At 36.5% G+C, this 23,507-nt stretch overlaps 1 protein-coding gene across 1 annotated transcript; it reads right to left on the reverse strand.

Moving 5' to 3' along the window:
- Positions 1 to 15,831: 15,831 nt before the first annotated feature.
- Positions 15,832 to 23,074, reverse strand: LOC101266437 (ERECTA-family receptor kinase). The gene is made up of 27 exons (XM_004244995.5): positions 22,284 to 23,074; positions 21,947 to 22,085; positions 21,798 to 21,869; positions 21,630 to 21,701; positions 21,490 to 21,561; positions 21,330 to 21,401; positions 21,180 to 21,251; positions 20,998 to 21,069; positions 20,841 to 20,912; positions 20,691 to 20,759; positions 20,544 to 20,615; positions 20,365 to 20,436; positions 20,197 to 20,268; positions 19,917 to 19,988; positions 19,768 to 19,839; positions 19,613 to 19,684; positions 19,189 to 19,260; positions 19,011 to 19,082; positions 18,864 to 18,935; positions 18,710 to 18,781; positions 18,336 to 18,404; positions 18,189 to 18,260; positions 18,017 to 18,090; positions 17,471 to 17,599; positions 17,008 to 17,355; positions 16,544 to 16,917; positions 15,832 to 16,434 (listed from the first exon to the last, which is right to left on the reverse strand). Exons 1-27 carry the CDS (start codon positions 22,384 to 22,386, stop codon positions 16,063 to 16,065), a joined length of 2,973 nt encoding a protein of 990 aa, XP_004245043.1. The 5' UTR covers positions 22,387 to 23,074; the 3' UTR covers positions 15,832 to 16,062.
- Between the last annotated feature and the right edge of the window lie 433 nt (positions 23,075 to 23,507).

The following is a 23,507-nucleotide window of genomic DNA, read 5'->3' on the forward strand; positions in this document are numbered from 1 at the left end:
GGGTAAAAAATGAAAAAAAGAAATATCTTCACTAAATTATGTGATTTCTTTCATAATTGTTTTATATTATTGTCTTTTCAACAACTTTTCGTCATTGTTGATTCATGGAAATCGTAAGAAAAATAGGAGTGTAAATTTATGAATGAATTGCTACAATGTGTTTCCCATTTCTTTCTTATGTGTTATCTTAAATATAATTGAATTTTGAACTAATCAATTATTGCAAGTAACCCTTAGATTTTTTTAAGAAGAAGAAGAGTAGAAAATTTTTGTAAAAAATCATAGTTTAAAAGTGATATGAAGCCCCTCTATTTATAGTTGATAAATAGTAGTATGAATAGGTGCTAATTATGCCTTATCAGAAAAGTTACAACCTTTCAAAAAAGTCTTTGTTCATTGGAAAAGTCACAACTCATTGAGAAATGGATATAACCCTTTGAAAAAATCACAAGCCTTCGAAAAATTTACAATAATCGAAATGTCAAAAAAAAATCACAACCCTTTCATATTATAGGGTTTCTACTATTATATAATATAAATAATTAAATTAAATAAATTAAATATTTTTCATTGGGGATATCATAGTAATTCAACATTCAGTGTATGAATCAACATTATAAACTCCTAAGTCTTTATTAAATAGAACCTTTAAATTTTTTCTCAAAACTCATCTTTACTTTCTCAAAAGATCAGCTTAAAACTTAAGTATTGGCTTTGAAAAACTTCGAAAGATTTATAACTCAAAATAGGTTTATGCTGAATTATAAATATGAACAAATCAACTCAAGGATCTCAATAAAAATAGAGAAACTCAATACCTAAAAATAGAATTTCAAAGGAATCAGGAATTCAAGTATTTAAAATCAACTTATCTCAAGAATGCTTACATCTGGGGGTGGATCCTACATTTCTCTTTTACTGATTTGAAAGTAGATGTAGGGTGTGCGCACGAACTAGTCTAACACTATGATAATCTTGCATATGTGAAAAGAACAAGGTTATTGAACAAGAACTTGAAGGTAAACAATCAACAAAACCTAAATTGATATTCTTGAATTTAGGTTTTTGAAATCTCTTGAAGAAGATTCTTGAAAAAGATTGAAACAATCTTTAATGGAGTCTTCTACTTTGATTTTTGTCACGACCCAAATCCGAGCCGCGACTGGCACCCACACTTTCCCTCCTATGTGAGCGAACCAACCAATCTAACCTTAACATTTCAATATAATATCAACATAAAGTAATGCGGAAGACTTAAACTCATTAATAAAATCAATAACTATTATTATTCAACATCTATTATTCCCAAAATCTGGAAGTCATCATCACAAGAACATCTACTTTAAACTACTAAACTAAGAGTATCTAAAAGCTAAAAATACATAAGAAGCTAGTCCATGCCGGAAGTTCAAGGCATCAAGACATGAAGGAGAAGATCCAGTCCAAGCTAGAAGCGTTAGCTCACCCTGAAGATCCGGTGTGACGAAGACTGACTTGAGTTACTGTTGAGTCGAAGATGACGGCACGTTTGCTGCACTCCACAAATAACAAGGAGAAAAACATAAAAGTAGGGGTCAGTACAAAACACGGGTACTGAATAGATATCATCGGCCAACTCAAAATAGGGAACAATATATATCAAATATTATCGTAAATCAACTATAAAACTCAACATGTAGCAACAACAAGTACTATAATCATCAATAAGTACCATCAAGTTCATCCATGAGGGCTCAACCCTCAACACCATACTCATTTGGGAATTAAGTTTATTAAGTTGAGTATATTATCATCTTTCAAGATTCATTATCTTTCTTCCTCTTGTGTCGGTACGTGACACTCCGATCCCCTACTACTATGTGTCGGTACGTGACACTCCGATCCCCTAATTCTATGTGTCGGAACGTGACACTCCGATCCCCTAATTCTATGTGTCGGAACGTGACACTCTGATCCCCTACATGTGTCGGAATGTGACACTCCGATCCCCTACATGTGTCGGTACGTGACACTCTGAAATCCTACATGTGTCGGTACGTGACACTCCGATCCCCTACATGTGTCAGAACGTGACACTCCGATCCCCTACATGTGTCGGAACGTGACACTCCGATCCCCTACATGTGTCGGTACGTGACACTCCGATCCCCTAATTCTATGTGTTTTGAAAAGAAACCCTGCGACGGTCCGTCGTGCCCATGACGTTCCATCGTGGGGTCCGTCGCTTCTGCCAGTTTTTTCAGAATTGCAGTCTGTTGCTCAAAAAGACTAAACGGGTCGTTACATTAGATACCAATTTACCCATCGTTCGTCCCGGAACGATCAAAAGAAGGAAAACAAGGGCGAAAAGGAGTACCTGAATCTGTAAACAGATGTGGGTATTTTTCTCGCATATTCGCCTCCTTCTCCCAAGTGGCTTCTTCAACCGGTCGATTCTTCCATTGCACCTTGATGGATGCAATCTCTCTTGACCTCAACTTGCGAACTTCTCTATCTAAAATAGCAACAGGCTCCTCCTCATAAGACAAGTTCTCATCAAGCAAAACTGAATCCCAACGGATAATGTAATTCCCATCCCCATGGTATCTTTTCAACATCGACACATGGAATACCGGGTGTACTCCGGACAGCCCTGGAGGCAAGGCTAACTCATAAGCCACCTCCCCTACTCGCTTAAGTACTTCAAATGGTCCAATGTACCTTGGACTTAGTTTACCCCTTTTACCAAACCGCATCACCCCTTTCATGGGCGAAACTTTCAACAAGACTTGTTCACCCTCCATGAACTCTAAGTCTCTAACCTTTCGATCTGCATATTCTTTTTGTCTACTTTGCGCCGCTGGAAGCTTTTCTTGAATAGCCTTCACTTTTTTCATCGAATCCCTCAAGAGATCAGTACCCCAAGGTCTAACCTCGAACGCATCAAACCAACCAATGGGAGACCTACATCTCCTACCATACAATGCTTCAAATGGAGCCATATCAATGCTTGAGTGATAGCTATTATTGTATGAAAACTCCACTAAGGGTAAGAAGCTATCCCAATGGCCACCAAATTCTATCACACACGCACGAAGCATATCCTCCAACACTTGAATCGTCCTTTCAGACTGACCATCGGTCTGAGGATGGAACGCAGTACTAAGGTCCAACCTAGTACCCAATTCCGCATGCAATGTTTTCCAAAACTTAGATGCGTACCTCTATCTGATATGATGGATAGTGGAACCCCATGCAATCGCACCACTTCCGAGATGTAAAGTTTGGCTAACTTTTCTGCATTGTAAGTCACCTTGACCGGAATGAAAAGAGCAGATTTAGTTAACCTATCAACAATCACCCAAATGGAGTCATACTTACCCATTGTCTTCGGAAGACCAACCACAAAATCCATTGCAATTCTTTCCCACTTCCATTCCGGAATGGGCATTCTCTGAAGTGTTCCTCCGGGCCTTTGGTGTTCACACTTTACTTGTTGACAGTTTGGACACTTGGCAATAAAGTCAAAAATATCACGCTTCATTCTACTCCACCAAAAGTGTTGCTTTAGGTCACGATACATCTTGGTTGCACCCGGATGTATAGAATACCTTGAACTATGAGCCTCTGTCAGAATAGTGTTGATCAAATCATCGACGCGGGGTACACATACCCTTCCCTTGATTCTCAAAATACCTTCCTCATCGATTTGTGCTTCCTTAGCCTCTCCTCGCAATACTTTATCTTGAATTTTGCGCAGTTTCTCATCATCAGACTGTCTTCCCTTAATCTTGTCAAGAAAGGAAGATCTTGCCTCCACAGAAGCCAACAATCCTCCCCTCTCATTTACTTCTAATCTCATCAGGTCGTTAGCCAGAATATGAACTTCTCTAGCCAATGGGCGTCTAGAAGCTTGCAAGTGAGCTAGACTTCCCATGCTTCCCGCCTTTCTACTTAAAGCATCCGCTACAACATTCACCTTCCCCGAATGATACAAAATAGTGATGTCATAGTCCTTCAGTAGTTCCATCCATCTCCTCTGTCTCAAGTTCAAATCTTTCTGAGTAAATACATATTGTAGGCTACGATGATCCGTATAGACCTCACACCTAACCCCATATAAATAGTGTCTCCATTGCTTTAGTGCAAACACTACCGCGGCCAATTCCAAATCATGAGTGGGATAGTTACGTTCATGCACTTTTAATTGTCTTGAAGCATAAGCAATCACACTCTTCTCTTGCATTAGTACTGCACCCAAACCAGAATAGGATGCATCACAATAAACAATGAAGTTCTTACCCTCTACTGGCAAGGTAAGGATAGGTGCGGTAGTCAACAAAGTCTTGAGCTTCTGAAAGCTTTCCTCACATTCATCCGACCATACAAATGGGACATTCTGCTTAGTCAAGTTCGTCAATTAGGAAGCGATAGAAGAGAATCCCTTGACGAATCGGCGGTAGTAGCTAGCTAACCCAACAAAGCTCCTTATTTCTGACACATTAGTAAGTCTTACCCAATTCTTCACTGTCTCAATCTTAGAAGGATCCACCATCACTCCATCCTTAGAAACCACGTGTCCCAAGAAGGACACTGCATCTAGCCAAAACTCACACTTAGAGAGCTTGGCATAAAGCTTTTTCTCCCTCAACATTTCCAATACCATTCTCAAATGCTCTTCATGTTCCTTCTTGCTCTTTGAGTATACTAATATATCATCAATAAATACGATCACGAAGAGGTCCAAGTATGGCTTAAAAATCCCGTACATCAAGCTCATGAACGCAGCAGGGGAATTCGTTAGACCAAAAGACATCACTACAAATTCGTAATGCCCATACCTCGTTCGAAAAGCAGTCTTTGGCACATCCGTTGCCCGTATTTTCAATTGATGATAACCGGATCTCAAATCAATCTTAGAGAAGACACAAGCACCTTGTAACTGATCGAACAAGTCATCAATGCGGGGAAAAGGATACTTGTTCATAATAGTTACTTTATTCAGTTGTCTGTAGTCTATGCACATTCGAAAACTCCCATCATTCTTCTTCACAAACAGAACCGGAGCACCCCAAGGAGATGCACTTGGTCTAATGAAGTATTTGCTAAACAACTCTTGAAGTTGGGCTTTTCACTCCCTCTACCTCTATCACGAAGTCCACCACTTCTTGAAAGGATTTCGCTGTAGCCGCTACCTGTAAGGCTGAAATCCGCAACTCTGATCTCAACCCCTTCACAAAACGGCGAATCCGCTCTTGTGGACTGAAACAAAGTTGGGTGGCATACCTTGATAATGCACGAAACTTAGCCTCATATGCAGTAACCGACATCCTACCTTGCTCTAGGCTCAAGAACTCATCTCTTTTCCTATCCCTCAAAGTTCGGGGATATACTTCTCCATAAACAAGCTCGAAAATGATGCCCAAGTCATAGGTGGTGCCTCTGTTGGTTGACACTCAATATGTGACCGCCACCACATTTTGGCGTTCCCTTGAAATTGATAAATCACAAACTCCACACCAAACCGTTCTACTATACCCATCTTGTGTAGTAGCTCATGACAATCAACCAGAAAATCGTAAGCATCCTCTGATTCCGCACCCTTGAAGACTGGAGGTTTCAATTTCAAGAACTTACTGAAAAGTTTATGCTTATCATTTGTCATTATAGGCCCAGTAGTCAGACGTGGAAACGTGCCTATTTCCAATGGAACATCCATGCGGGGAGCCATAGTAGCCGCATGTTGTACCTCCGGATCCTGAGGTGCTGGTGCAGAAAACACTGGGGGTGTCTGGCCCTGATCAGACAACCCGCTAAGATAAGCTAGAACCTGATTGATCATCTCTGGGGTAGGTTGGGTGGCATTTCCTCATTTTGCACTTGTTCAGTTTCCCCATCCTCCCCTTCTCTTATTACCTCCTCAGTCGGTGGAGGAGTCACTGCCCTAGTATCAGATGGGCTAGGTGCTCGTCCTCTTCCCCTAGAGGACGTCCTCCCACGACCTCTACCACGGCCCCTTGCCGCTGTTCTTCCTCGAGCTACAGCCCCAGTGGCTGGCTCAGACGCTTCTTGTCTTGCCGATGTTGATGTTGGCGTAGTCGTTGCTCTAGTTCTAACCATCTGCGAAAGAGAGTGGAGATGGTCAGATACCAATTTGTATTGCCTAGATACCAATTGGACTCAAGTAGTAGCACGAAAGAAAGAATGAAAGAGTGAAATTTTCCTAAAGTCTTATAGCCTCTCAAGGAAAAGTAAAGGCGTCCCCCTACCGTTCCTTAAGACTCTACTAGACCTGTTCTTGTGTGATGAGACCAACGAACCTAATGCTCTGATACCAAGTTTGTCACGACCCAAATTCGGGCCGCGACTGACACCCACACTTTCCCTCCTATGTGAGCGAACCAACCAATCTAACCTTAACATTTCAATATAATATCAACATAAAGTAATGCGGAAGACTTAAACTCATTAATAAAATCAATAACTATTATTATTCAACATCTATTATTCCCAAAATCTGGAAGTCATCATCACAAGAACATCTACTTTAAACTACTAAACTAAGAGTATCTAAAAGCTAAAAATACATAAGAAGCTAGTCCATGCCGGAAGTTCAATACATCAAGACATGAAAGAGAAGATCCAGTCCAAGCTAGAAGCGTTAGCTCACCCTGAAGATCCGGTGTGACGAAGACTGGCTTGAATTACTGTTGAGTTGAAGATGACGGCACGTTTGCTGCACTCCACAAATAACAAGGAGAAAAACATAAAAGTAAGGGTCAGTACAAAACACGGGTACTGAGTAGATATTATCGGCCAACTCAAAATAGGGAACAATATATATCAAATATTATCGTAAATCAACTATAAAACTCAACATGTAGATACAACAAGTACTATAATCATCAATAAGTACCATCAAGTTCATCCATGAGGGCTCAAGCCTCAACACCATACTCATTTGGGAATTAAGTTTATTAAGTTGAGTATATTATCATCTTTCAAGATTCATTATCTTTCTTCCTCTTGTGTCGGTATGTGACACTCTGATCCCCTACTACTATGTGTCGGTACGTGACACTCTGATCCCCTAATTCTATGTGTCGAAACGTGACACTCCGATCCCCTAATTCTATGTGTCGGAACGTGACACTCCGATCCCCTACATGTGTCGGAACGTGACACTCCGATCCCCTACATGTGTCGGTACGTGACACTCTGATCCTCTACATGTGTCGGTACGTGACACTCTGATCCCCTACATGTGTCAGAACGTGACACTCCGATCCCCTACATGTGTCGAAATGTGACACTCCGATCCCCTACATGTGTCGGTACGTGACACTCCGATCCCCTAATTCTATGTGTTTTGAAACGAGGCCCTGCGACGGTCCGTCGTGCCCATGACGTTCCGTCGTGGGGTCCGTCGCTTCTGCCAATTTTTCCAGAATTGCAGTCTGTTGCTCAAAACGACTAAACGGGTCGTTACAATTTTTCCCTAGGATTTTGCCCTATAATTTGAGAGAGAAGAGTATGGTGGATTAAAAGATGAAAATTTGATTGTATTGAGCTTCATATTAGTCAAGAAATTCGTTTAAGGTTTTCTTAGAGGTAAAAAGACAGAAAGACGTTTTTAATGTTTTTCTGTCAGCTAATTTGTCACTGCACTGTATCAGTTAGTAAAATGGTCATAACTTTTTACTCATAAATTGTATGATGTAAAATTAGTGGCGTTGGAAAGTAGGTTCAAATACCATTAATCTGATTAGTTATGGTCCATGTAACTCATTATATTCTAAGCGATATGGTTGTTTGAAGTTGACTCAAGTAGAATATTACATTAAAACTTAATCGATAAGGAAACTTTCAACTCTACTTTGTATTAGGAGATTCTAGTGACTTTGATTTATATTCAAATCATTTCCACACTAAAAAATTTACCTTTACACATATGGATAATTTATGAATTACAACAAAAAATAATTTGAGTCTTAACTTAGAAATTTTCAAGGTGTTACACATTTAAACTCTATATATCAACTAATTTTAAAGAGTCCATCGACATAAATCAATACTATACAAGAATAAATGAAATTTACGAGACAAGGATCACAAAAGTTTATTGACAAATGTTCAAGATATGAACAAGATAATTAAAAAATTACCATCAACTTGTTGGATATTTGTTAAACATTTATATCAGAGGGCACCAAGTCACCTAACTGCAAACTCTGAGCAGAGTGTATGGGATAACTGAGTGCAGCCTTATCAGGAAATCCTTACAATGTAGGAGGTCAAGATGATCATAATACTAGGGAACCAAATTTTGTGTAAAATATACTTGTACAATCTAATTGATTTTCAATAGATATTACTCATTTATTCCAATTTATCTTACTCTATTTCCATTTTAATCGATATAAAAAAGAATGACACACTCTCCCCGTCCACTATTGTTTGATATGGTTTCTATTTAAAAGTCAAATTATAAAAAATTTGACTAACATTTTAAGAGGTATCTTTTCATCATATTGATATATAAAAAATTGCAATTTATAGTACTGTTCATATAGTTTTTGAATATCTAATTTTTTTTTAAAATATCGAATTAATGAAATTTAATTTAACTTTAACAATTATTCAAAATGACTTTGGAAAAGCACAATATGACAAATAAAAGTGGTCAAAGGGAGTATTTCTTTATTAAATACTTCACATGTTTCATTTTATTTAAATTAATTTGACTTGGCACATAAATTTAGAAAAAAAGAATTTTGAAACTTGTCGTCCAAATAAAATAGATGTTTGTGTGACTATAAATGATTTTCATTAAGAATAAACTAAGTATTTTAAAATTAAATTATTTTTACTCCCTCTGTCCCATTTTAAGAGCCACTTTTCATTTTTCAACGGTCAAACAGTTTAACTTTGACCAGAAATTTGCGTATGTAATCTTCATTTTTATTTAAATGAAACTTATATATTTGTAAACTATATAAAGAGTATTATAAGTCATAATAATTGATAATTCAAAATGTTAAAAAAATCTATAAAAAATTTACGATCAAAGATAGACTTGTTTGATTAACGGATTAAAAATAAAAAAAGTCATATATAAATTAGAATAGAGGTGGTAACAATTTAACTTTAAAATAATAATTTTAGCTCAGTGAACTTTAGTAAATTAATTTATAACTTTTCACGAGCATTTATCATTTTTGGGAAAAGTGTCACGACCCAAAACGAGCCGCGAGTGGCACCCACACTTATCCTCCTATGTGAGCGAACCAACCAATCTAAACCCCAACATTTCAACCATAATAAACAGAATATAATGCGGAAGACTTAAAACTCAATACTTATTATTTTCAAAATCTGGAAGTCATCACACCAAGAACATCTATCCTCAAATTTCTAAGTCTAAGAGTATTCAAGAAACTAAAACAAATAAAAGAGATGGTGTAACGACCTGTTTAGTCGTTTTGAGTAGCAGATTTTATTTCTGGAAAAACAGGCTGAGATGACGGAACCCACGACGGACCGTCATGGGCACGACAGACCGTCGAGGGGTCTCGTTTTAAAACACTTAGAAATTCTGAAAAATGGGTACTGAAATCGACTCTCTGAACTTTGTAACGGAATAGCAAGACGGACCGTCACAGGCGTGACGGACCGTCACAGACTCTTCAGAGAATTGAGTCTCTGAACTCTGTGACGGAGCAGTAGGATGGACCGTCGCAGGCACGACGGCCCGTCACAGGCTGCGTAATCCCAGGCGAGGTCGGATCTCTTTAAATGTTTTAAGGGACGTTTTGGACTATTCCTGCTATAATTATAAATTTAGTGGATTAACATTAATAATTTAATTACTTGGGGGTTAAAAGAGGTAACCTTAAGTTAATTAGTGGGTTATTATTGCCATCTTTTATTCTTAATTATATGCTAATTAGGGTAAAAGAAAGAGGGTTTGAATAAGAAAAGTAGAAAGAACAAAGAGAGAGAGAGGGGATCGAACGAGGAAGAGAGAAAACGAAGAACAAAGCTTGGGGAAATTGCTTGTTTGATTTCTAATCTTCGGTGGAGGTAGGTTATGGTTTTTACACTATTCGTAGTAAACTCTTAATAGTGAATGATATGTATTGGGTAGTGTTGTAAACCCTTCTATATGCTTAATTGTGTGTTTGCATGTTGTGATTATATAATTGTGATGATATAAGCATGATGAAGCTATTGAATTCTAAATCTTGAAAAAGAAACTCTAATCTACTTTGTTAATGATGATGCCTTAGTATAAAAGAAGGCTTGATGAACGAAAGTAGTGAGATTAGGGGATCGGGTGCCACGTTCCGGTACCAGGATAGAATGAGGAGTAGAGTGTCACGTTCCGACACCAGGATAGTATATGGATCGGGTGTCACGTTCCGACACCAGGATAGTATATGGATCGGGTGCCACGTTCCGGTACCAGGATAGTATATGGATCGGGTGTCACGTTCCGACACCAGGATAGAATATGGATCGGGTGCCACGTTCCGGTACCAGGATAGAATATGGATCGGGTATCACGTTTCAACACCAGGATAGAATGAGGATCGGAGTGTCACGTTCCGACACCAGGATAGTATATGGATCGGGTGCCACGTTCCGGTACCAGGATAGTATATGAGGATCGGAGTGTCACGTTCCGATACCAGGATAGTATATGAGGAGCAGAGTGTCACGTACCGACACGAGAGGAATAAAGATACTGAATCTTGAAAGATGTTAATATACTCAATCTAATGAACCTAATTCCCAAATGAGTATGATGAGGAGGCGTGAGTCCTCATTCATGAGCTTGGTGTTGTAACCAAGCGTTATGGTAATTGTAAATGCTGCATGCTAAGGATATTAGTTGATTTTATGATGTTATCTGATATATACTGTTTTCTATTTTGAGTTGGCCGATGATACCTACTCAGTACTTGTGTTTGTACTGACCCCCTACTTTTATGTTTTCTTCTTTGTTATTTGTGGAGTGCAGCAAACGTGCCATCGTCTTCAACTCAACCGCAACTCTAGCCAGTCTTCATCACTCCGGATTTCAGGGTGAGCTAATGCTTCTAGCTTGGACTGGATCTTCCTCTTCATGTCTTGATGCCTTGAAGTTCCGGCATGGACTAACTTTTTATGTATTTTATATTCTTAGATACTCTTAGCTTTAGTAATTTGAAGTAGATGTTCTTGTGATGATGACTTCCAGATTTTGGGGATAAATATAGTTGTTGAGTTTTTAGAAGTTATTGAATTGGTTTTATTAATGAGTTTAAGTCTTCCGCATTACTTTCTGTTGATATTATATTGAAATGTTAAGGTTTAGATTGGTTGGTTCACTCACATAGGAGGGTAAGTGTGGGTGCCAGTCGCGGCCCGATTTGGGTCGTGACAGATGGTCCATGTCCGAACTTCAAGACATCAGGATGTGAAGGAGAGAGTCCAGTCTGAGCTAGAAACAGTAGCTCACCCTGAAATCTGATAAGCTGAAGACTGGCTAGAGTTGCGGTTGAGTTGAAGTCGATGGTACGTTTGCTGCATTCCACAAATAACAAAGAAGAAAATCACAAGTAGGGGTCAGTACAAGGCACAAGTACTGAGTAGGTATCATCGGCCAACTCAAAATAAAAAGCAATATATATCGAATAATAACATAAAATCAACTACAATACTCAACAGGTGACAACAACAAGTACAAGGACCATTGACGACAACACCAAGTACATCTATGAGGACTCAAGCCTCCACACCATACTCATTTGGGAAAAAGATTCTTTAAGTTTGAGTATATTACCATAATTCAAGATTCATCCCTTTATTCCTCTTGTGTCGGAACGTGACACTCCGATCCCCTAATACTACGTGTCAGTTCGTGACACCCGATCCCCTAATACTACGTGTCGGTTCGTGACACCCGATCCCATAATACTACGTGTCGGTTCGTGACACCCGATCCCCTAATACTACGTGTCGGTTCGTGACATACGTGTCGATTCGTGACACCCGATCCATTAACCTCATTCTTTTAGTTCATCAAGCCTTCTTTTATATCAAGGCATCCTCATTAATAGAGTGGATTTAAGGTTTTTAAGATTCCACAGTATCATCATTATAATCCATCACCATTTACATAATCACAACATGCAACAACACAATTAAGCATATAGAAGACTTTACAATACCACCCAACACATATCAATCGCTATTTAGAGTTTACTATGAAATAGCATAAACCATAACCTACCTCCACCGAAGAATCGTGATCAAGCAATCTACTTCTCCAATGCCCTTGTTGTCTCTTCGTTCTTCTTTTCCTCGCTCGTTCTCTCTTCTTTTCTTTCTAATTTTCTTTTCTTTCTGATTCTCTTTGTTTTACCCTAATTACCATATAATCATTATGATAAAAATAACCCATTCTTTATTTCAAGGTTATCTCCTTTAACCCCCCAAGTAAATAAGTTATTAAACTTACCCCCTAATTTCATACAGTTTGTCATAAATAGTCCAAAACGCCCCTTTAAAACTTTAGCAGAAATTCGACCCAGTCAGGGTAACGCAGCTCGTGACGGCCCGTCATGCCTGCGACGGTCCGTCCTGTAGAGTCGTCAAAGAGTTCAGAGACTCAATTTCATTTAAGAGCTCTGTGACGGTCCGTCGTGTCTACGACGGTCCGTGCTGCCATGTCGTCGCGAAGTTCAGAGAGTTGATTCCCCGTACCCAAATTTTAGAGTTTAAGTGTTTTGGCACGGAGACACTCGACGATCCGTCGTGACCATGACGGTCCGTCGTGTGATCCGTCGACACAGTCAGTTTTTATCACAGTGATTCTACTGCTCGAAACGACTAAACAGGTCGTCACAAAAAGGCTCAAATATGCCACTGAACTTTCAGAAAAGGCTCATTTATGTCATCAGTTAAAAAATTGGCTCATTTATGTCATGACCGTTAAAGAAAAGGCTCATTCATGCCATTATTTTTTAACGATAGTTTTGCAAAATCATTTTTGACATGTGGCTAATTATAATTCGATCACGTCATCAATTTTTTTGATAAAAAAATAATTCAATTTTTTATTCAGAATTTTAATTTTTTTATTGAAAAAATTGTTGACATGACCAATTATAATTCGGCAACGGCATCAATTTCTTTAATTAAAAAAATAAAAAAATAATTCAATTTTTATTCAGAATTTTAATTTTTTTTATTCAAAAAGTTGATGACGTGGCCAATTATAATTCAGTCACGTCATAAGTTATTTAATAAAAAAATAAAAAAAATTAATTTAAATTTTTTTAGAATTATGATTTTTTATTAAAACAATTGATGACGTGACCGAATTATAATTGAACACGTGTCAAAATGGTTTTGCAAAATCACCGTTAAAAATAAATGGCATGAATGAGTCTTTTCTTTAACGGTAATGGCATAAATGAGCCAAACTTTTAAATGACGACATAAATGAGCCTTTTCTGAAAGTTCGATGATATATTTGAGTCTTTTCCCTCTTTTTAATCCACAAATTTCAAAATCTCTCTTTCTTTCTTAAACTTCTTGTCAAATCGTACAATATAAAAAATGAGAATATCTATAAAAAGTCACTCTCACCTTATCATTTAATATAAGTTGGTTTAACTCGCTACAAACTATAAGAAAGAAAACAAGACTTTTTTCTCATAATAAGTTTCACTCCCACCTTCTCATTTAATATAAGTTGGTTTGATTCACTATTAAATTTAAGAAAGAATTGAAGACTTTTTACACTTATGTCTAAAATAAATGATAGATATTTTTGGCTTAAGTCATCTACGGCCCCCTAAAGTTGTCCGCATAATTCACTTAGACACCTCAACTATGGCTTCTACCTATTGAACACACTAATATTAATGGATATGTACTTATTGAACACAAAATGATAATAAAGCTTTTAAAATATTGTGTGTGTAATTCACGCACATTGTCCTAAAAAATTACCAATAATACTCCAACACGTGTCACATGGACCCAATTTATTGAATTTTCATTTTTGTTAATTCCAATCTTTAATTTTTTTAAAAAAAATGATTAGAAAAGAAAAGAAAAAGTTATTCCTCCCCCACAGGAACTACCCATCTTTCTTCTTCATCCCTTAATGTCCATGGACACCTCCTGCGACAATGAAAAAGAAGGAAAGAAACAAATCACTCCCTAGCCATTTAGTTATATGTGCTTTCTTCTTCTTCATTAGTTGTTACCCATTATTATAAATTAATGGAGTGAATATTGTAATTTTTGTGAAAAATAAATTAACTTTGATAAATTATTTAAAAATTAATTACCAAGAGAAATCGTGAGGATTTTAAAGAATTATACCAAATTTTCTGATATTATGTTATAACTTAATGTGTTGATGTTTGTTGATCGAAGTCGGAAATAGAAATGAACGGAAGTTGTCTTTAAAACTCTGATGTCCGATTATTTTTTTCATTCTTGCAAGTTCGATTTAACACTTAGAATATTCAGTTTTTCTTTTTATGAAGAGCAAAAAAAAAAAATCAACACTTACAACAATGAAAATGGGTAAAGAAGAAGACAACTGTTGATATAGCTTACACGGAAGGGGGTGGGGGTGGGGGATTTGTTTTCTTTTTGGATATTATAATGCAAAATACTTTTTTTTAGTTATTTTTATTAATGCAACGCCAAGTGTCATTATAAGAAAAAAAAAAGGTAGAAGATTATTATTAATAAAAAATAAAAAAATAAAAAAATTGGACTTGTTCACGCGCTTCCATGTAGTGAGATGCACTTATTTTGCCATATCAGCATTTTATGCTTAATAGACCATGTTTTGAATAATTTAGGTGTTCAATAGGTACAAGTCATAGTTAAGATGTCTAAGTGAATTATGCGAACAAGTTTAAGGGGTCGTAGATAACTTAAGCCTATTTATGTGAGTATAAATACATATTTTGATTTATAGTATTATTTAATATACAAATATGTTATTATTTTTTGGACAGCCTAAAAACAAAAAGGAAAAACGGCATTTTTAATCCCTATATTAAGGTTAATTTCTTATTTTAGTCCTTGTGTTATCTAACTTAGCACTATTGACCTTCAATTATATCAAGTGAGTTATTTTAATCCTTCAACCAACATATACAAAAAAATTAATAGAGAGTTCACTGCTAAAAGGAGTAATCCAAATATTTTTAAAGTTATTGCTTGAGAAAACATACAACTTTTTAAAAAAAATTCACAACAAATCTATGGTTCGTCGATGTAAGAGGGAAAGTTAAAGCTTATCAAGTTGATTTTGTTGAAATTGTAGCTCAAATTGATGAGCTTGTTCTTCAAGATAAAGACATGAAAGACCTAGCTTGTTTTTCAAAAAGAGAAAATTAAAATGAAATATCTGAACTATTCATTTTCGCAGTGAACTCTCTATTAATATTTTTGAATATGTTAGTTGAAAAATCAAAAACACTCACTTAATATAATTGAAGGTTAATAGTGCTAAGTTAGATTACAAAGGACTAAAATAAAAATATAGCCTTAATACAAAGACTAAAAACGCTATTTTCCCAAATAAAAATAAATCATACAAAAAGGGACAAAGGTTCGAGTAATAATTTTAATGTTAAAATTATTTTGTGTTTTTCTGAGTAGTCCACCAAATTAATGCACTAATGTACTGCAGCTGCAAGAGAGAGCAGCAGACTGTCAAACTTAGGTCCACAATGTAATCCATTATTGCTATACACAGAGAGGCAGTGTTTAGGCCACCTCAAAGTGTGTGCCAAAAATCTTACAGACAGTATAGTCCATACTCAGCATCAGTGGTCCAAAAACCCAATATTATAATACTCTACTGATTGTGAGTGCTACCTCTTCCAATTTCATCATGGTAAAAAGTGAAATATTTTTACATACACACGAGACCTATGTAGTGGAAAAAGTAGCCTGGTCCACTATGCATGCATCATCTTACTACAACTACCTACAATAATAATATTATAATGGCACTACATTTTTACACAAAATCTCAAGAAATCTACTCTCATGTGATTTTCAGCCACTATTCTGGGATATGACCTCTCCAAACTTGAGGAAAAGTTGGGCATCTGAAGTGCTCATGGATGAACAGTTCACTAGGTGGGGTGTCTTGAGGTTGACATATTCATCCATGTAACAAGGTACCTTAGCAGATGGGAGTAATGCAAGTGAGGGGGTTGGATTTGGCTGTTTCGTTTCAGCGACGGGTATTAGGCTTTCAAGTACTCTTGCCACTTCATGCATTGTTGGTCTCTCAGCAGGCTGTCTTTTGGAACATAGAAGGGCAAGCTGAAAAACCTTCTTCACATCTGCAAGATCTTTGCATGTGCATGTTATCTCAGGATCCACTGTTTCCATTACAGCATCGTTTGCTGCCTTAGTTAGAATCTGTAACATATATGCAAAACTGTTATGATCAATTGAATTGAATCTTAATATAATTATATGAATAAACATCATAGGACAAGTTCATATTAACTAAATTGCAAGAGCTTACCAAATGATGTAGATTAGATTCATTATCTACAGCTTTCCTTCCAGTGAGCAATTCCAATAGAACAATACCATAGCTGTAAACATCAGACTTCTCTGTCAAGCGAGAAGTGCGAGCATACTCTGGATCAATGTAACCAATGGTTCCCATAATGTACGTGGACGTATAGGTCTTTGATATGCATAAGCTTTTAGCTATGCCAAAATCAGTCAGATGAGCCTCAAAGTCTTTGTCCAACAAGATATTAGATGATTTAACATCACGGTGGATTATTCGAGGGCTACAATCATGATGAAGATATGCAAGCCCTTGAGCTGATCCCAATGCAATTCGAAGGCGAGTAACCCAATCAAGCTTTTTCTTCTTTGTTGTAGGACCTGCAAAAAAAGATACAAGAGGACTGATTACTTGATGCTTTAACACAAAATCAATGCATCAATCACCTTAACCATTTTGGATTTACTAACCATGAAGCAAATCCCAAAGGCTACCATTTTCCATGTAGTCATAGAAAAGAAGATGGCCAGATGGAGAAAGAGAATATCCTTGGAGACAGACAAGATTACGATGCTTAATACTCCCAACTGTCTCAAGTTCAGTCTCAAATTCCTTCAAGTATTGCGGGTTGTGAGAGTACAACTTCTTGATAGCTACAGGCTTGCAATTTTTCAAAACACATTTATATACAGTACTTGATGCTCCACAACCAATTATATACTTCTCACTCAAGTTCTCAGTCATCCTCATAATGTCCTCGTAAACATGAAGTGCCATGTTCATATGAAGGATCACAAGTTTTGGAGATGAGTAATAAACTGTTCATCAAAAACGTTAAACAATCAATACATGGCAACTTCAATAAACTCTGACGACTGTCCTTCTGACATGAACATCTCCAAACACTATCCAACCGTCCGGAAAATATTGTACCTGGTTTATCAATAGATCCTTCCATGAAAGGTGCAGGTTTCTGTGGCCGGCATGCTGCTACTAGTATCATCAGAAGAATCACCAAGCCACCCAGAGCAATACCAAGTATTGCTGCTTTAGAAATTGAAACTGCAATTGTCCAATAAATTCATCTTATATCATTCAACAACTGTTAAAATATTTATGCACTTAATTAATGTACTGATGATGGAAATAAAACAAATGCAGTTTCATTTGACAGCTAACGCATCTTTACGTCAATGTAACTCCAGCAAATGAAGATTATTTCATGTTAATTAGATATGTGTACACATCTAAATGTTACAATCAGGGATTGTGAACATAGGAAACCATGACGACAAACCTTGTGGTACACCCTACTACCAGGCTAACACAGAATTAAGTTTGCTCAACCAAGGGATAATTCCTCATTAATCAATATATCTGTCCATCACACTTAATAAATGTTGCAGATGTCTAAAGTGAAATGGAACTTCAAAAATGCAATAGAGTAAAGGCCAAATGATTGTTACAGTTTGATCAGACCTCGCTCTGCCGGATGAGATGCATGACAAGGAGAAGTGAGCCAATACCCACACAGATCTGGATTTCCTATGAAGCTTTTTCGGAGACATAGCAAAAGGAAGAAATTAGAAGCAAAGAATTAAAAACCAATAAATGCTTGTGACTTGTGTAAAATCTTAATAGCTCCACTTACCTGTCTGGTGAAAATCTAGAGAAATTATTGCCGGTTGGAATATTCCCTCCCAGATTATTGTATGAGACATTTCTGCTAACATGAGGTTGATTAGATTAACAAAACATTTGTTTGTACTGGTGTCTTACTATGGACTTGAAAACTCACAAGATATTTAGACTGAGGCAACTGGCTAAGGACATCACATCGCCTGATAAATTGTTGTTTTCCACCTTCCTGTTCATTAATTTGTAAAATAATTAAGGCCACAAGAAAAAGAAGATAGAGATATGCTGCATTTGAGCCCCGTGCAATAATGCAATATAAAGCAAAACTGAGAACACCAAAGTAATGAACATATGAAGCCAGATCATATAAAACAATAGCAACACAACCAACTTCATCTCTACTTTTTTGAAAATGGCATCCAAAATAATTTTAAAATCTACTTACCGAGTTTAGAAGTTCATACTTATTCACTCTACAGATTATTACCAATAGCTAAGAGGATGAGAGTCTCAAAGTAAATCTGAAGTACTTACAGCAAGTACAGGTTTGGAAGCTGACCAAGTTCCTGAGGTAAGGGACCAGAGAGGTGATTGCTTGACAGATCACTACAATTAGGAGTGCAGTCAAAAAGCTGAAAATCAAGCAAACCATAAATTCAAAGTAACTGAATTTAGCAAGGTTCCATACATCTCCATGATGCTCCTTAAATTGCCAAATTCAGCTGGTAAGTTTCCATTTATTTCATTCTTGCTTAAGTTCCTACAGCATTGACAAAAGGGATGTAAGTACAACAGATATATGATGCTAACATAACAACTTGACGGTTATGCTCACAGTTTAAGAAGATGTTCCAAATCACCAAGGGACATAGGTATAGGACCACTGATCCTGTTGTTTGATAAGTCCCTAAGCCAAAAAATGTTGAAGATTCTTAAGACTGACAAAAAGTGCTTTCCCCGCAACCATAATTGCAATGAGAGAAATGAAAGTAGATGAGAAAGTTTGCACTTACAGTGTATCTACATTCCCAATACGAGATAGCTCAATTGGAATTGGGCCTTTGAGATTGTTGGAGGAGAGATTACTAAAGCAATTAACAAAAGAAGAGACGGTTAATGCTGAGAGTATGCAGAATAAGCAAATGAAATTCACAAATAGATGATGCAGAGGCTCAAAATAAACTATATAATAACTAAATTTTTTCGATACATATAGCTGAAAACTTCAGACAGTAGAAATGATTCTTCATGAATGGATATAAGCCAGTATGATTTGAGAGCAATATAAATAAAATGATTTTTTCAATAATACAACGCCAGTAAAATTTATATACAAGGCACAGTAAGTTTACAATCTTGCTCAACAGCATGGACGGTAACTTCGATAACCTTAAACATAATTCTTCAAAAGAAAAAGATCAGAAAGTAAGAACTTACAGATAGGTCATACTTTCCAGCTTCTGAAAAGCAGGTGGAATAGTACCATTCAATTTGTTTCCATGAACGTTGCTGCAACAAAATCAGGTGTCAATAACTACCAAACAAGCATGGTCGTGCATAATTGAAACACTTCGGACATTAAAAACACTCACAGACTATTCAAATTGGTACATGAGCTAATATTGGAAGGTATGGGCCCATCTAGGTGGTTGTTTGCAACATTTCTGAAACATACAACATGAGTAAATAAATAATGATGTTAACAAGTCCAAAGTAGAAGATGAAGAGAAACGGGATTTACAAGTCAAACAATTCTGTCAGCTTTCCAAGTTCTGGTGGTATGCGTCCAGTAAGTTGGTTATCATTCAATTCCCTGCAAATTACCATCTTTGAGCCTTAAGGTTGAAGAAAGTCTCTTAATAAAAATTCTCATAACAGCTTTCTATCATTCAAATCCGTGGTTGCCCAAAGGCTAAATAATCAAACAAATGCTTCTAAATGGTAAGCATTCATTTAAAAGGGTTTGAACAGGAAGAACAAAACAAAGCTAACAAAAAATGATTGATAGAAGGCATTCATACAAGTAGTGGAGCTTTGTCATATTTCCCAGCTCTGGAGGAATGGAACCAGATAGCTTGTTCCCGTGTAGATACCTGCAATACAATGCGAACTTACAGTAATTGATCCACTACACAATTTAGGAAGCACAAAATGATCCAAATTGCTTTTAATAATGTTGAAGTACTAACAATTTCTCTGTGTAAGTCAAATTCCCAAGAATTGAAGGAATTGTTCCACTCAACATATTGCAGCTCAAGTCCCTGACAGTAAAAGGGTCAGAAAACTTAAATAACAGATGCATTATAATGGTTTCCAAGAATTAGATTCAGTAGCATTAGATTGAGATATCAAGACACAAAACACTCACAAAACTGCAAGAGCTTGCATCAATCCAATTACAGAAGGGATCTGCCCTGAAAGACGATTACCTTGCAAAGACCTGGAATGATGAAAGTACACTTCAAACAACCATATATTGAATAGTTTGTAATGAAGAGAAGCAGCATAAACTTACAAGGTCGCTACTTGCAGGAAACCAATATTGAAAGGAATCTCTCCGGTCAAATCATTATAAGACAAATCTCTGACAGAACAAAACAAGGTGTTATGCCAACCAAACATACAGAATATAGTCAAACTTCATTCAATTGATTTAGATACTTACAGAACCTGGAAGGCAGTACAGTTGCCAATATTTTGAGGAATGGAACCAGTCAAACTATTGTTCCGAACATCACTGTACAACACAATGAACAATGGTTAATGTCATCACCTAGAGGAACTAAAGTAAGATCTTAAGAGCAACAGGATTACAAACTTACAAGTACCACAGGCCGGTGAGCTGACACATATCAGGAGAAAGGGATCCACCCAAGTTGTTACCACGCAGTCCCCTATATGAATAAAAACATACAACAGATGTAATCATATCCATATACGAAATGAAAGTGTCCTAAGGTTAAAACAAACAGGAAGAAGAGGAACACCGGATTAAAACACTCACAGATACTGCAGGACTTCGTTCCAGTATATCAGCCTAGGAATTTCTCCACTTAACCTATTTTGAGCCAGGTCCCTGGAGGAAGTTCTTGGATCAAACTAAAATTATTCATAATCTACCAATATCATGACAAAGCAGAGAGAATATACTTACAAGACCTTCAAGTTAGGGATCTGTGACAATGTAGATGGAATTGGTCCAATCAATTGATTATTCTTCAAAATCCTAAGTTGAATAAGACGAGCATAATCAACTAACAATCTCGGAAAGCAAATAATACAACATTTAGAAGAAGGAGAGTATCAAAACTTACAGATATTCCAGTTGCTTGAGTTTAGATATGGAGAAGGGAATATCACCATAAAGCTCATTGAAGGAAAGGTCCCTAAGGGAAAAAATGGTTACTTATTTTTCCAAACAATAACACAAGATTCAGAAGCATTTCATACTTACAAATTTTTCAGTGCTGAACAGTCACCAATCTCATCTGGTATCTGGCCAGAAAGGCGATTTCCCCTCATATCACTTCAAAAAAAAATTAACAGGCATAGTCTATAATGTGCACTAAGTCAAAAGATCAAACAAAAAGGGTAATTGTGAGATAATGGGAGGAGATATTACATAGATACAAGGCCTTTGAGCTGTCCAATAGCAGGAGACAACTCCCCATCAAGATTTAAACTCGAAAGATTACTACAAGATAATGTCAAAAGATTACAACTTTATAACTAAAGAATCCCAAATGATAGTGTTTTTGAGTTATGTCTTACAGTTGAACAACATTGAAGGTGACATTATCACAGGTAACACCTCTCCAGGCACAGTAATCAGATGAAGGAGAATCAGTCCAGTCATACAACACATTCTCCACGTCCCTAATTGACTTCTTAATTTCCAACAATGCAGAACCTATTTCCCAATTATTATTATAATAATGAGACAAAAAAATAAACCTTTAACAAATAACAACTACAAAACGTGGGATTAATCAAAAACCACCATTTAAAAAATGATTAAAAAAAGCACACTTTGTCTTTTTAACATCTTAAACAAAACATTAAACTAAAACATAAGAAGCAGAAAGTTCTACTACTCTACTCTACTCACCATCATCAGACACCACAGAACCAAAGCTGAAGAAAATCAAGAACCCCAAAATAAGAAGAACCTCAAAGAGAAGATTACATCTTTGGAGTAAAAATGATGCCATGGTAGACTCAAGTCTCAGTCAAAACTCAAAACCTCACTAACTCAGCTCCTTTGAAATGGAAAAACCAATTCTTGAACTAACCAACATTGATGTTAGAGAGATCAAAAGGATAATTTTACTGAGGAATTGTGCTTAAATGTGAAGTGAAAGAGAGTTTTGGGGTTGTGGGGTTTTAGCAGAGGAAGCATAGTGTTCCATCACATCCTTGTGGCAGATAGGCCTCACACTAATACATACAACGGATATTAAGTTTACTCTCAATGTAAAAAAAAATGATAGAAAAGAGAGAGAGAGAGAATTATTTGAGAAGATAAAAGTTAAAAGAGCTTGTGCCAAGAGAAGGGGGTCTGCAACTGCAAAATTCAGACCTGCAACATTACAGGTATATGGGATAGTAGCAGTAGTAGTGTACTTACTCTTTCTCTCTCATTATCTCTCTCTATACACTTGCTTTTCAATTACTAGTGCCACTTTTATTGCTAGTCCATACACATGTATTATCATTTAAGTGTGATAACAGAGTGCCTTCTCTGGCTTCATTTCATCACAAGTCACTGTCTCTGCAAACAAGGGCAAAGCTTAAAGGGGTAATCCTTTCTCAAGTTTGACAGTGACTACGCCTTAATTCTAATGAAATCATAAACTATTTTCTTATTTTTAAGCTGAAGTTTCATTCTAAATATAAATCAGCTTCAAATTTAATCAGATTTTAATATAAATACAAAACGTCGATGGCTTACCCAAAAAATGTTTGACAATGACTACTCTTCACTACCCAACATGTGCAGTTATGTACTCACGAGAAATGGGGTTTCAACCTTTTCAGTGGGGTAATGCGTTGTTTGTCTCGATCAGTGTTATATGATTTATGAAGCCATAGGATATTATCACAAGTAATGATGGGAGGGTTTTACCTACACATTTGTTTCTTTTCTTCATATTTAGCTAGCAACTGTCCTATCATCATTTAAGGTAAAAATGCTACTTCTCTCAGTTTTAATTTAAGTGTTTTGGCTATAATTTATCATTTATAAAATTTAATAGCTAGTTTGTTGATATGATATTATAATATGAAATCATAATATAAAATTAAAATTTTATTTAGATATATGATAAAAAAA

The sequence above is a fragment of the Solanum lycopersicum genome, chromosome 8, assembly GCF_036512215.1.
Source record: "Solanum lycopersicum chromosome 8, SLM_r2.1".
Classification (NCBI taxonomy): Eukaryota; Viridiplantae; Streptophyta; class Magnoliopsida; order Solanales; family Solanaceae; genus Solanum; species Solanum lycopersicum.

Bases quoted from the DNA above. Each gene is read 5' to 3' on its own strand.
- LOC101266437 (XM_004244995.5), bottom strand. From the start codon at position 22,386: ATGGCATCATTTTTACTCCAAAGATGTAATCTTCTCTTTGAGGTTCTT. The intron at 20,269-20,364 runs GTTAGTACTTCA...ATTGTATTGCAG, and splicing joins TTGACTTACACAGAGAAATT to GTATCTACACGGGAACAAGC. The intron at 16,918-17,007 runs GTTAGTAAATCC...CTTTTTTTGCAG, and splicing joins CCTTTGGGATTTGCTTCATG to GTCCTACAACAAAGAAGAAA.